Source organism: Adiantum capillus-veneris, chromosome 18 (assembly GCF_014529385.1).
Source record: "Adiantum capillus-veneris isolate H3 chromosome 18, ASM1452938v2, whole genome shotgun sequence".
NCBI lineage: Eukaryota > Viridiplantae > Streptophyta > Polypodiopsida > Polypodiales > Pteridaceae > Adiantum > Adiantum capillus-veneris.
The window spans coordinates 24,230,148-24,243,674 of record NC_140948.1 but is presented as its reverse complement, the minus strand read 5'-3'; the positions used below and the strand labels follow the sequence as shown (position 1 = coordinate 24,243,674).

At 41.5% G+C, this 13,527-nt stretch overlaps 1 protein-coding gene across 3 annotated transcripts; it reads right to left on the bottom strand.

Annotated features, from left to right (window-relative positions):
* Positions 1 to 2,407: 2,407 nt before the first annotated feature.
* Positions 2,408 to 7,684, bottom strand: LOC147435358 (chloroplast stem-loop binding protein of 41 kDa b, chloroplastic-like). 3 transcript variants are annotated; one of them, XM_086488421.1, is made up of 12 exons: positions 7,514 to 7,684; positions 6,148 to 6,171; positions 5,997 to 6,062; positions 5,648 to 5,806; positions 5,467 to 5,553; positions 5,227 to 5,317; positions 4,206 to 4,260; positions 3,953 to 4,013; positions 3,651 to 3,872; positions 3,360 to 3,476; positions 3,200 to 3,289; positions 2,408 to 2,911 (listed from the first exon to the last, which is right to left on the bottom strand). In XM_086488421.1, exons 1-12 carry the CDS (start codon positions 7,667 to 7,669, stop codon positions 2,723 to 2,725), a joined length of 1,317 nt encoding a protein of 438 aa, XP_086344547.1. In that variant the 5' UTR covers positions 7,670 to 7,684; the 3' UTR covers positions 2,408 to 2,722. The 3 variants fall into 3 exon arrangements, with proteins under 3 accessions (XP_086344547.1, XP_086344546.1, XP_086344545.1); XM_086488420.1 differs by lacking the exon at positions 7,514 to 7,684 and adding an exon at positions 7,138 to 7,213 and having other exon boundaries at positions 5,997 to 6,171; XM_086488419.1 differs by lacking the exon at positions 7,514 to 7,684 and adding an exon at positions 6,590 to 6,666 and having other exon boundaries at positions 5,997 to 6,171.
* Positions 7,685 to 13,527: the final 5,843 nt, after the last annotated feature.

Below are 13,527 nucleotides of genomic sequence, written 5' to 3'. Positions count from 1 at the left end.
GCATTACACTTACCATCACTCTAATAATCAACTATAGGCATTACACTTGCCATCATGCTTATTATGTAGGAGCAGATTTATAATGCCTCTTTAATTTGTATGTAACACTTTCAATGGAACTACCCCTCTTGCAAGCCTACTGCCTTGGTACAACTTGAACATGCCTTCCAAATGGAAGCATAGGTGATTACATCTAGAGGAAGGGACTCATATGTATTTTTTGAAAACCTCCTTGAGCTTCATAATTCCCTCGGCTCTGTTGGCATACACCAGGATCAATGCACTTCAGTACAACATAGGACACATTCAATAATGCAACATGCGTTCAAGAGCCATGCATAGGTAATTGCATTCAAATGGAGGCCATCGCTTTACATTCACCAAAAACAACCCAACACTCATTTACCCTACCCCAGTTGACATACTCCACAATCAATCCATTCCAATAAACGACTTCCTAGTATGAGAAATTAAATGATTCGCATCTAGTATATTGGTTAGCAATCGCTACTGCTCTATCCTACTCAAGGGCCACAGTGCTACCTGCTGCTGGCAGCATTGCGTACACATCAAACAATGCCACCACCAGCATCATCTTAACAATGTGGAAATTATTAACGTAGATGCATTCAGTCATATATGATTTCTCCAATTGAGTATTGAGAAAGATCAAATTTGGAATTTGTGTAAACCAAAGCATTGCCAATAATAATTTCACCCTACATATGTTTATTATCCATGTCATTTTCTCATAATATGCCACAGGCTTTGCTTCTGATATAGCAAACCTAGAGCTTCTTTTTGCCCTGGCCATATTCCTATGTAGAGCAAAGACAGGGGGTGGCCATTGGTTGCTTTTAATGAAGGAAAACATCCCACAAAGGCTGCATCATCTTATAAGCTTCAAATTTATCATGCAGAGTTGAAGAGATGAAATTAAGTAACGGCACAGAATGGGCCACTTCTAACTACAGGTAGAGGTGGACTATTCTTAAGGAAGGTGGGGAAAGTCTAGGGTCAAAGACAGGCTCCTCAAGAAGTTGCTGATAGCATAGTTTGCAAGGCCGGCATTGACGCCACATGATTTTGCTACCTTTATCCATGGTAAAATGAAAATATCGGTTCACGCCTTGCGTCAGTTAAAGGTCATGTCTCTCGCCTACTCTCAATGTTCATGAAAGGCATCCCACAAAGAGAGAGAGAGAGAGAGAGAGAGAGAGAGAGAGAGAGAGAGAGAGAGAGAGAGAGATTCCACATTCAAGGATGCGTGTAGCGAGGTAGAAGATGTAATTTTCAGGTCTGTGTAGGACCTTCTTGGCCGAGCGAGCATCCATCCTCAACACATCTCTATACTCATCACAAACTGCAGTCTCCATAGCCCCACCCCATGGTATGTCTCCATGATTGCCAATCATTTCAAGCTTAGAGAGGACTACAAAGCTTTTCATCTTAGCAGAATGGGTTGCAGTGCATCTCTAATCGCATGCAAACTTACAAGCGACTCATGTGGTCTAAGCCTAATCAATATGCACTCATCCTAAACATAGAAAACATCTCTCCCAATTGGTATCCCGGCTATATATGCAAACAATCGCCAGCAAGAGCAACACTTCCACTGACCTGCACGTTAATTTTATTTCGCCCATCAATGGACTGATTTGGCACTGAGTTTTGAGTCCCTGACCGCCCGAATTGATGATGACAAATTGTGCATCAGCAATAGGGTGCCGCTCCAATCCACGCCACTCTTTCCTCGCGTTTTGGAGAACGCTTCTCTCCATTGTAATAGTTAGATTTAACTTTCCTTATTACTTAGCAACCAGTTCAATTTTGTAGGGTCCCTGGGCAATCCTTGTTTGCTCTTCAAACCATTAAGGCACGTGATGGTTTCATCTTGGCAAGGGCCCTTGAGTGTATGATGAGCACCTTTTGCTCTCCTGCGTAATGTGCTATGGCTGATAAATCTTAAGGCAGCACGCCCACGAACAAGAGAGAGTGAGTGCAGGTGATGGTGCAGGCAGAGAGAGAGAGAGAGAGAGAGACTATGACCGTTGCAAGAGGGGCACAGATTCTGTGTGTGTGAAGGTGAAGGCCTGGCGGGAGAGAGGGATGGTGTGTGTGAGGACAATGGCGGAGAGATGTACACAGAGGCAGCCATTGGGTTGGGGTGGGGGGAGGGGAGTTGATGTGCAGATGAGGCGATGGAGACAAAAGCTGTTCTTTTCCTTTGAGATTCAAAGATTTGGTGCGATTCTTGAAGACTGATCAAATGGGTTAGGGAATATAGACCTAGTAGGTGGAGCTCAGGGATTTTTGTTGGTACATACACGCCATGCAAGTCTGCTATCCACATGATTGTGATCCACAAAACAAGAGGAATAATTGACTCTTGACTTTCAGAAGCTCATCCAAGTAAACAAAGCTAGATTAGAATATGATAATATACACTACCATTTGCAAATCACCAAAAGAGCGGACAACGCTTCTTTTCTTTCCTCAATAAGAAGCAACCCAGAGATGGGTCAGGCAGATTAAGTGTCATGGAGTTTTAGCGTAGAGCTGAGCATCCACAACCTTTTGCTGCCCATGGTAGCTCTTCTTCTTTGAAACCAGCTGGGGGTGAACTACCAACCTCTACCACCCAAAACAGACCTCCTGATCTTCGTCAATGTGTTCCGGAACTAAGGGGTTTATGCTTTGAGTAAAGGGCAGGGGTGGCAAGCTATGCAGCTACTGTTACTTTCTTCCCTAGCTTTTCTAAAATCATGTCATCGGCTGTAAAATCAGGTTTCTTTCTGAATGTTCCTCGCCCAAAGTCAAGCTTGTAAGAGTCGGTCAATCCATCTACAAGCCCAAACTTGGGTTCCCAGTCCAACTCTTTCTTCGCCTTCTCAATTGATGTGAAAAAATGCTGCAACAAAAGCAGTCAACATAAATTGTTCGATCTGTAAGTGTGTCTGTGCGCGTGGCGTGTCTGTGTGTAGCATGCAAACCTTTAAGCAACTTATTCGGTGAGCTTGACAAAGAAGGGGGAGGTGATGAGAGAGTACAGGAGAACAAACATACATACATACATACACACATACATATACATATACGTATATACAAACAAACATACATAAATACATACATATACATATACCTACGTTTATACAAACAAACATACATACATACATATACATATACATATATATGTTACCTGATCCCGAAGAGGAAATGCTTTACTCTTTCCAAAGTCGTATTCCTTTGCATTGAAGTGCACAAGTTCCGGCTCAGGGAAACCACCAGCCTGCAGATGCAAGAGTTAAGAGAACCTCAAGATGGATAAAGCAGAACCTGTTTGGACGGACTACGCTTACCTTGGCACAAGCTCTTGCAATGCCATCAAAGGTAACATATTTCTCTCCAGATATGTTGTACACCTGCTTGCTTGCTTTCTCATTTCCTAAAACTTTTAAGAATGCTACTGCAAGGTCCTGCAAACAAGCACAATCAATGAGCAGGCAAGCTCTTGTTACTCCTTGTGCCAGAGAACTCCATTGAACCAGCTTATCCTTCTTTCATGATCTTAAATACTCTACAATTTACCAGGTCTACAGCACAATAAAATGGCTTCTGTTCAAGCAGCAAAAGATAGCAGAAGAAACAACCTTCACATGGCCCAATTGGGTTATTTGAAGTCCAGAGCCTGGCACTGGAATTGGCCTGCCTGCCTTCAAACGGTGGAAGAACCATTCCTCGACAGGATTGTAGTTGAGTGGTCCGTAAATGTAAACTGGTCGGATAGATGTCCAATTCACATCCTTCTTGTCTAGCATAGACTCTGTATCAAGCTTTCCTTTATGCCTACTCTTGGGGTCACCAGCATCTGTCTACAGAAAGAAGAGCACGGTAATAAGATGCCAACTAGCTTAAAGCCCAAATTGCAAAGGTTGTGGAATGCATTTACAACCTCAAAGTGGGGAAGCAAGTCAGACTTTAGGTAAACTCCAGCTGATGAACAGAATATATATCTGCAAAGATCAAAACCACAAGAATCGTCTCAAAACGTCTTGAGCATCATAAAGGCGATAATTCAATTCCAAAGCCTACAGTGATACAATTAGACAAAAGCTGTCATCTACGAATCAGCTGTGAACCCAAACAGAGAAAATGGTAGAATGGCAGCAAATAGAGTGTCCTGCTCGAGCACTTAGATAGCTTACTGTTGAAGGTTTGGTAGAGCTTCCAAAATGGGCTCTACTTCAGCTCCTTCTCTTCCTGCAAGAAGGGCAGATTACATAATAAGAAAGAACTTAAAGAGTCCTACTGACAATACTTGAATTGAGCAAGAGTTATATTAGTCTTCAATTAGGACATGATCCCTAAAGACAAACAAGTGCCAAAATCAAGACATGCATATCTAAAATCATGATGCAAAAGTTTTCCTTACTGCATGCAGACATATGGTCCTTTACTTTGAGGCTATGCCATATCCCCAAGCTGTGGCTTCAAATAGACAAGCATGCATCATAAAGTAAGGGGGCGTTGTTCTCTGTTATCTTCATCATGACAAGGTTTGAGCTAGAACAAGTGCCTTATAGCAAGAAAGCTGCTGTGAAAAGAGGCGAATCCTAAACTTTCTTGCTATCCATGACTACGCCAAGGACCAAAATAAGGTTTCTGAGATGAAATGATTTCATCAACACCTCAAATCTCAGAGCTTTTCATGAGGCCGACGACCATAACCGGACGGTCAAAGAGAGAAAAAATCATCATTAAGAATTCTGACCATAGATAGTAGAGAAAACACAAAACTTTATATGCTTTCTCAGCTCAATCAATTGAGAAGCTAAACTTTATAAGCGTTCTGAGCTCAATCAACTGAAGAAGCTCTTGGTTTAGGTATACAAATCTCTGAAAAGCCCAAGAAAGAGATAACTCTTCGACCTCGCTTTTCAAAGTGGCCACTCTTCAAAAAAGCAGGCAAGTATCGAGTATAATCTGCACAAGACCATGTACCTACCTATTCTAATCACAGTGCACAAATCATTTGCAGATGTCCCATGATAGGCAACAACTTCACCACATGCACACAAGAAATACAAGTATAACTGGTCTTAAACTGAATACAATGACAAATTTCAAGCAGCCTCTTACCATCATATAGACTGAAAAAGAGTCAATGTGAAAGCCTATTGCCATGACATGGCAAAACACATAAATACAACCTAAAGAAGGGCTTACCATTGATGTCATACACAACATCAAAACCAGAGCCAGAAAGCTTGCTCTTCAAGCCATCAAAGTCTTGACGATCACCTTGCAAATGCTTGACCTGAACAGAAAAGAATTTCCCTCAAAGCAGAATTTAGGTGATACTTAATCATTTAAACGGAAAGAACTCAGTCACAAACTGAGTCTCACAATCAAACAAGACCATTAGTGTGGAAAGATGAGAGAGAAAAACGACATCTGAGAACTTACCGCGGAAGAGAACTTTTTGTACTCGTCATCAGATTCATCTGCTAATTGTGTTGTAATGGGTGCTTTTCCTCTAGTAAAAAGAGTAACCTAGACATGGAGAAGAAAAAATTTTGAAAGGCAGTAAGATACTGAATTAAAATGAACAGGATAACACAACATGGCATCCAAAAAGCAACCAGACCTCATGGCCAGCTTCAGTAAGCAGTCGAGCTAAATAGACACCAATAAAACGAGTTCCCCCCATCATCAAAATTTTCTTGCTCTCCACAGCAGTTGCTGCAGCCAAGGCGCATTGCACCCCACCTCTCTTCTGAGCCCTAGTGACATTTATGGGTTGGACCTGCCAAATTGTGTGCATATCTCTCAATCATAAATCTAGAACACAGACAAACTGCCATTATAGAATTTCATGTATCCAAGATACTATTTACTGATGACATGCCATCTCTCAAATGTTTAACTACAGAGAAGCGCTCTTATGGCACTCTAAAAAACACTCAAATACGATGCCGAATCATCATTCTACTTACCCACAATAAACTTGAAGACTGCTCACACGGGCGATGCATGTCAATTTTGTGGAGCCCATTGTAAGACTTGAGAGAAGCACACACCATCGTACTCTTTGTGGAAACCTCCAATGATGATGGAACAACAGAATGAAAGTTCATTTGAGCTCACTGCCTGCACTGCTGCTGCAGCCCTCTGTAAAAAACAGAGTTTCCTCTAGTATAAACCTACCAGATTCAATTCAGGGGAGTACAGCATTCTGTTATAAATTTCTAACACATACATGCATACACATAGAAATATGCATTCAGGTTCGCAAAAGTAAGGCACAAACAAAGCATCAGGGCTGCCTTGAGGCCTATAAAATGACAGCAACCTGGGTTTTTTGGAATGCATCAAGCAGGATAGGCAGAAAGGGACATTCGTTTGAATGTTCAAAGACGAAGCTACAACAGGTAATATGCAAAGCAAATCAGGAAACGTTTTGACAAAATGGCACATAATCGTGTAAAACCCACATTGCATCCTGAAGCTCGCCAAGTGAGGAAAATGTCTGTAATCAGCAATTGAAAGGTATCCATGGGAGATCTAAGTAAGATTGCACACTACTTACACATAAATCATTCGATATGGAGGCTGCTCAAGGATACTTTGATTTTAGGATCCTTACCGATACTTAATCACCTGTTGCTAAATTGGTTGTAAGAAAATAATGAGCTTCACTCTAAGCTCCCTCATTAAATAATCTAAGTACACTTCCAATATTATTTCTGACTCCACTTTGAAACATGATTAAAAGATCTTTAAGCATATATTAAGTCTAAGACCAGAAAGACGACCCGCTCTAAGTTTCACGAAACCCGCATCAGATAAACCATCTACACTAGTATGTCCGAGATTGTATCCTATAAGCTCCCACTAGGAATGAGGAGGGAACTATTGCATCAATTGCTATCACAGCCCAATGAGAAACTTTCCACACTACTTCATTAGTCTGAGCTCTGGCAGAGACCCATGTAACGACCGTTGCCAATTAGGAGAAGCAGCTGAATTTTTGAACCAACTGTATGTATTAAGCAAAGATCTGCAGCTCAGAACAAAGGGAGTGATGATTTACTCAGAGAAAATAAGTTCAAAGCGTTCAATAATCTAGTATCCTACCATAAACATGAATGATCGTCCACAACCTCTCAAAATCTCCCTGCAGAAGCTACCTTCCGCGTGCTGTTGACTGTTAAGGCAAGAAGGAGTTTGAGTGAGGAAATATGTGATGGGAATGGTGAGCAAATTATCACGGAAATACCCACCATACCGAGTATACGCAACTGCTAGCTCGCTACGCTACTGGCACGTTTGTACGTGCACGTCGTTCGGTACCTTAATGTGCAGTGCGTGGCTCTAGAGTCTACACGATGATGCTCTCTCTCTCTCTCTCTCTCTCTCTCTCCCCCTCAAGCGCGCGAACCCACTCACACACACACAGACACTAACTCCACGCACATGCACGAGCAGAAGAGGAAGCTGAAGAAAGACGCACCTGGCAATGGCTGGGAAGACGCGAAAAGCAGAGGCAGCGGCAAGGTGATATGCTTAACACTGAGCTTCGATGGCCTAGCTTTTGTATATCCGCAACGAATGGTGGCAGAATGTGATAAGAAATTGCAGGGTCAAATTTCCAAAATCGCACACTCATAAACCAGTCTTGCTTGAGGACATTCTAATGACGAACTAGTCTTTTTTTTGTTTTTTTTTAAAGAGAGTACAAGCACTTTGAAACACGCACACACTCTATGTACAACGGCCTTGCAAGTAGGGAGAGAGACATCCCATCACACGTACACACCCGCATATGGGAATAGCCCCAAAGGACTTGGAACATGTCTTCAGGTGCCAAGGGGGGATTGAACCCAAGACCTTAAGCACAGAGGCTATGACTCTACCAACTAAGCTAGCACCTGTTGACAATGACGAACTAGTCTTGCTTGGTGGACGTTGCTATAAAACATCTATAGAACATAACAGGGTATACGCAGATTGACATCAAGCATCTACCAGTGTAAACAAGTACAAAGTGTATTGGCAAATTTTTAAAAAAGAATTGCATATATGATGATTGCTTACTTCTACAGTTGTTTGTAAAATGGTCCAATTTCACGGATTCCTCTACAATTGTTTGAGCAATGAGACCAAGGAACTACTCTTTCTTGTACTGTTCTGATAGATTTTGGAACGCAATTGATTACGTACTTAGTTGGTTGTAATTGTTGTTGCCTCGTTTTTGTTGTGGAACACGAGCGGATGAGTAGAAGCAACTGACAGACAACAACAATAGTTCAGCTTGAGTGGATAAGCATTGGGAAGAAGCAAGTTGCGTCCCATAGAGCTAATTATACAACAAAGTTCTCCTAAAGGGGATGATTGAATCGAGCAAAGGGTTGCAGCTTAATCATTTTTCTTAAACCCTACTCCTCAAACTACTTTGGTAGTTGTTTGCAAATTGCCAATCAACCTAGTAAGATTCACCATTTAGTCTCTAGATAGTGGACCCATCATACTCTAAATCAAGCTTCCTTATTTGTTGTAGAGAGAGAGAGAGAGAGAGAGAGAGAGAGAGAGAGAGAGAGAGAGAGAGAAGTATCGTCTTGGATGTCGATCATGCAAAACATGTCCGAGGAGGAAAATTCAGGGATACAGTGTAATCCTCTTGCTAACGAATGGTTTTGTAGAAGAGAAGGTTGGCTAAAATGCATTGCAAACAAGGACATACGTAGATTGACATCAACCACCTAGAAATAAAGTAAACATATACAACATACATTGAGTAGTTCTGCAATACATAAGTTGGATTGCCCAATTATGAGAAAAGAAAGAGTGTATCTATTTGATATATGGATATGGTGATCGAGATTGAGCATATACTACTGATAAAAATATGTAGCTAAACTAAACTTAAGGAAGCATTGACAAACTCAGTCTTGCAATGAAGCGTCACAAAGTGAAAATGCTAATTATACAGTGCACGTCATGCAAAAGTGCCATACAAAAGTATGGTGGGAGTTGGCAATGTGGTCTCTCCAAAAATTATATGAAACGGAAGCCATGCCTTGCCCCGTAGCATTTATGTGTTGCACCAAGCAAACATATAGACATAGGGAATTGGATGCAGATAACGAACCTTGCAGTATTGTCAAGTTGGAGTCGTGGTTGCATCTTGATCGCTTTCGCTTCGATATTTGTGCTTATCATTGCCATGCTCCAACAAACCTATCCTGCTTCTCACTATTTGTGAGTCCCCATTTTTTGCCCTTTTGTATTTAAGCTAGTGTCGGTGATCAAAAGGTCTACGTGCTTTATCACAATTGCGTGCGTGATAATGTTAAGATTACGTGAGACTTTTCACGATAGTTGTCACACTTGGCCATCCAATAATATTAAGATTACGTACATGAGACTTTTCACATTGTTTATTGTCATTCTTCGTTGTTCGATATTGGTCAGGGTCCAATGGTTTAGATCATGCCAAGTGGCCAATTGTAGGCTCACTAAACCTCAAAAAACAATATGTGCTTTTGTAAAGGTGCCACATTTGACACATATATTTTTGAAGGGGAGGAGCTGGGAGCACAGGGGAAGAGAAATACACACTCACACACACACCACCATAGCCACACACACACAAGTTGAAGGGGGAGAGCCAACGTACTGTGTGCCCCCTTTCTTTCTTATCTATGTTATGCACTAAGGCACAATACATATGGTATTTAGTGTTAGTGGCTCACACAAGTGTACAGCTGTACACTTAGGGTTAGTAGCAGTTATTGATGGGCGGTCGGCCACATGGCCATTAAACCTAACATTCTCCCACTTGATGGCCAATGTGGGAGACCATAAGAATGGAAGAGAACCACTCTTCACCCAATGCCCTTCAACGCACGACAGTGCTAAAATTGATGGTTGAAGAGACTTTTAGTGAGTGCATCCGCTGTGTTCTCTGACGTAGGAATCTTCACTAAATCAAGGCTCTTGTTTGCCAGGCATTCACGACTGAAGTGCTAACACACATCAATGTGTTTCGTTCTGGAATGAGACACTGGATTGTTAGCCAAGGCAACAACACTCTGACTGTCACAATGAAGAACTGGTGTACACTGCTCCAATGCAAGATCTTTCACTAGGCGAGCAAGCCAAATAGCTTCTTTGCATGCTTCACTCAATGCAACATACTCTGCCGCTGTGGTAGAAATGGATGTACAATCTTGAAGAACAAATCTCCAAGAAATAGCAGAACCAGCAAATGTGTAAATTCAACATGTTGTTGATTTACGATTGTCAAAACAACCTGCATAATCACTTTCTACAAATCCCTAAAAGGATGACTCTCCACAACCATAACATAACTGCCTATCTGCAGTGCCACTCAAGTATCGAATCGACTTGATAGCATCCCAATGCTTTTACCAGGGTTAGACATAAATCTACTGACAACTCCCACTGCATGTGCAATGTCAGGTCTTGTAGCCACCATGGCATACATGAGACTACCACAAGCTGAAGCATAAGGAACCTCAACAGATTTGGGACAATCGTTCTTGCTAAGTTTCAAATATGCAGGCAATGGAGTACTCAAGGCCCTCCCCTTCTGCATGTTGAAATGATCAAGAACCTTGTGCACATACTCTTTTTGAGAAAGGTACAATAACCTCTTCTTACGGTCACGAGTAGTGCACATACTCTTTTTGAGAAAGGTACAATAACCTCTTCTTACGGTCACGAGTAATGCGCATACCCAAAATGTGATTGGCTTCACCTAAATCTTTCATGTCAAATTGACTTTTCAGCTTGGTTTTCAAGTCAGCAATGTCCTTCTTGGAATGACCAGCAATAAGCATGTCATCTACATAAAGGATAAGCATAATAAGATGTCCATTTGGTTATCTTTTCACGTAAAGACATGGATCCTCATTACTGCGCCTATAGCCTAGGGAATGCATAAATGCATCAAACTTTTGATACCATTGTCTAGATGATTGTCTCAAGCCCAAGGGACTTTTTAGAAGCTTACAGACTAAATGTTCCTTGCCCTTTAGCACAAACCCTTAAGGTTGATGCATATAAATCTCTTCCTCAAGATCACCATGTAAGAAAGCTGTAATGACATCCATTTGATCAAGCTCCATATCTTTAGTGGCAACCAAAGCAAGCAACATTCTCAGTGTGGTCATCTTGACCACTGGAGAACACATTTCCTGGAAATTGACAGCATATTCTTGCTTGAAACCTTTGGCCACTAAACGAGCTTTGTAATTGTCAGTCTTCTTCTTGTAGAGCCCATTTACAAGGCAATGCTTTCCTACCTTTTGGCAATGGAACAAGTTCCCATGTTTTGTTCTTTGCAATACTAGGCATCTCCCTCTTCATAGCATGTTCCCATTGAACCTTATCGTTGGCTAGCACAGCCTCTTTGTAACAAGAAGGCTCACCACTATCTGTCAGCAAAACAAAATCCACGCCTGGAACAAAATGTTATGGCGGATGTGAGACTCTTTGAGATCTCCGCGGCTGATCAGAACTCATATTAGCCTGTGTAGTAAGTGGCTCGGGAGCTGTCTGGACAGGAGGTGATACATCAAAAAATGTCACTTTCAGGAATTCAACCTCTTTCACTGATTGTCTATGCATCTTAGTCTCATTAAAGACAACATCACTGATCAAATTTTCGGATCCCATAAACGATAGCCAAATTGACCATCTACACCATAGCCAATGAAGATGCATTTTCTAAACTTAGGATCTAGCTTAGCACGCAACTCCTTGGGTACATGTGCATAAGCTTTAGAGCCAAATGTGCAAAGTTTTTCATAAAACAATTTATGTCCTGACCATAACTCCAAAGGTACACGAAACTATAATGAAGCATGTGGTGATCTATTGATCAAGTACATAACTGTGTATAATGCTTCAGCCCAAAATGCTTACGGTAAATTAGCCTGATAGCATAGACATAATCCGCTCTTGGATGGTCCTATTCATTTGTTCTGAAACACCATTTTGTGGAGGGGTATAATGACCTGTAAACTCACGCATTGATCAAGTACACGACTGTGTATAATGTTTCAGCCCAAAATGCTTGCGGTAAATTAGCATGTGCTAGCATAGACATAATCCGCTCTTGGATGGTCCTATTCATTCGTTATGCAACACCATTTTGTGCAGGGGTATAAGGAGCTGTAAACTCACACTTAATTCCCCTACTTGAACAAAAGCCTGTAAAATCTTTGGAGACATATTCTCCACCATTGTCTGAGTGCAAAGCTTTCAACTTATGTTCAGACTGAGTTTCAACACTAGATAATAACTTCTTGAAGCAAGAAAATGTCTCATCTTTAGACTTCATGGCATAAACCCAAACATGTCGTGCTGCATCGTCAATGAATGTAACATAATAGGATGCACCACCATGGGTTTTAGAAGGCATAGGCCCACATAATCACTGTGCACAAGGTCTAAGGGTTTTCTTTCTTTGTCAAAAGAATGTGTAAATGTGTCCGTGTTTGCTTTCCATATTGACAGTGCTCACAAAAGGGAAAATCCGAAAATGACAAAGACGGTAAGTAGCCCAAACGAGGGAGTGTCTCCATTCCCTTCTTTGACATATGTCCTAATCGGCTACGCCACAAAGCAACGGTTGGCGGCTCCGTTACAGAAAGAAAACTGTTTTTATCAGATACATAAAGAGGATAAAGTGAACCAACTTTAGAACCATAGGCTATAATAAGATGACCCTTTGCAACACGCCAAGACTGCTGATGAAAAGTGACTTTGTAACCCAAGTCATTAAGACGTCTAACCAAAATCAGATTGCGTGTCAAGGCTAGAACATGAAGCACATTATGGATGATAAACTTCACCCCATTTGCCATAACCATGGCAATATCACCTACGCCAGCAATGTCACAAGAGTAAATGTCACCAAGTGTAACAGAGCCAATGGTTTCCTCGTATGTAGTAAACCAATGCCAATGAGGTGTGACATGCAAAGAGGCACCCGAATCAAGAATCCATGTATGGGATACTTCACCACTAACAAGGAGTTCAGCTGGCATAGAACTCTGCAAAGATAGAGTTTCTTGTGCATCATAAAAGACATCATTGTTTTCAGCCAACATATTAATGTCTTGCACATCATTGTCATCATGAACTATGTTCAGCTCTTCAATCTTAACCGAACTCTTTGGTTTCTCCTCTTTATCATCATAATCTTTGCCTTTACCTTCACTTTTCTCTTTGTCAAGCTTCCAAGCATGACAATCCTTCCTTATGTGACCAAACTTATCACAATAATGACATTGAACATTGCGGCGACCATGAGACTTTGATCTACCCTTTGATGCATCTCTATTGCCCTCTTTTTTGGACTCACATTGTGAAGAACGGCCCTTACGTTGCTTATCACCCCTTTGCACATAATGAGCTTCTCCATGATGCGAGCTAGTCGTGGTCTTCCGACGCATCTCCTCTGACAAAAGTGCACTAGTAACATCATCATACTTT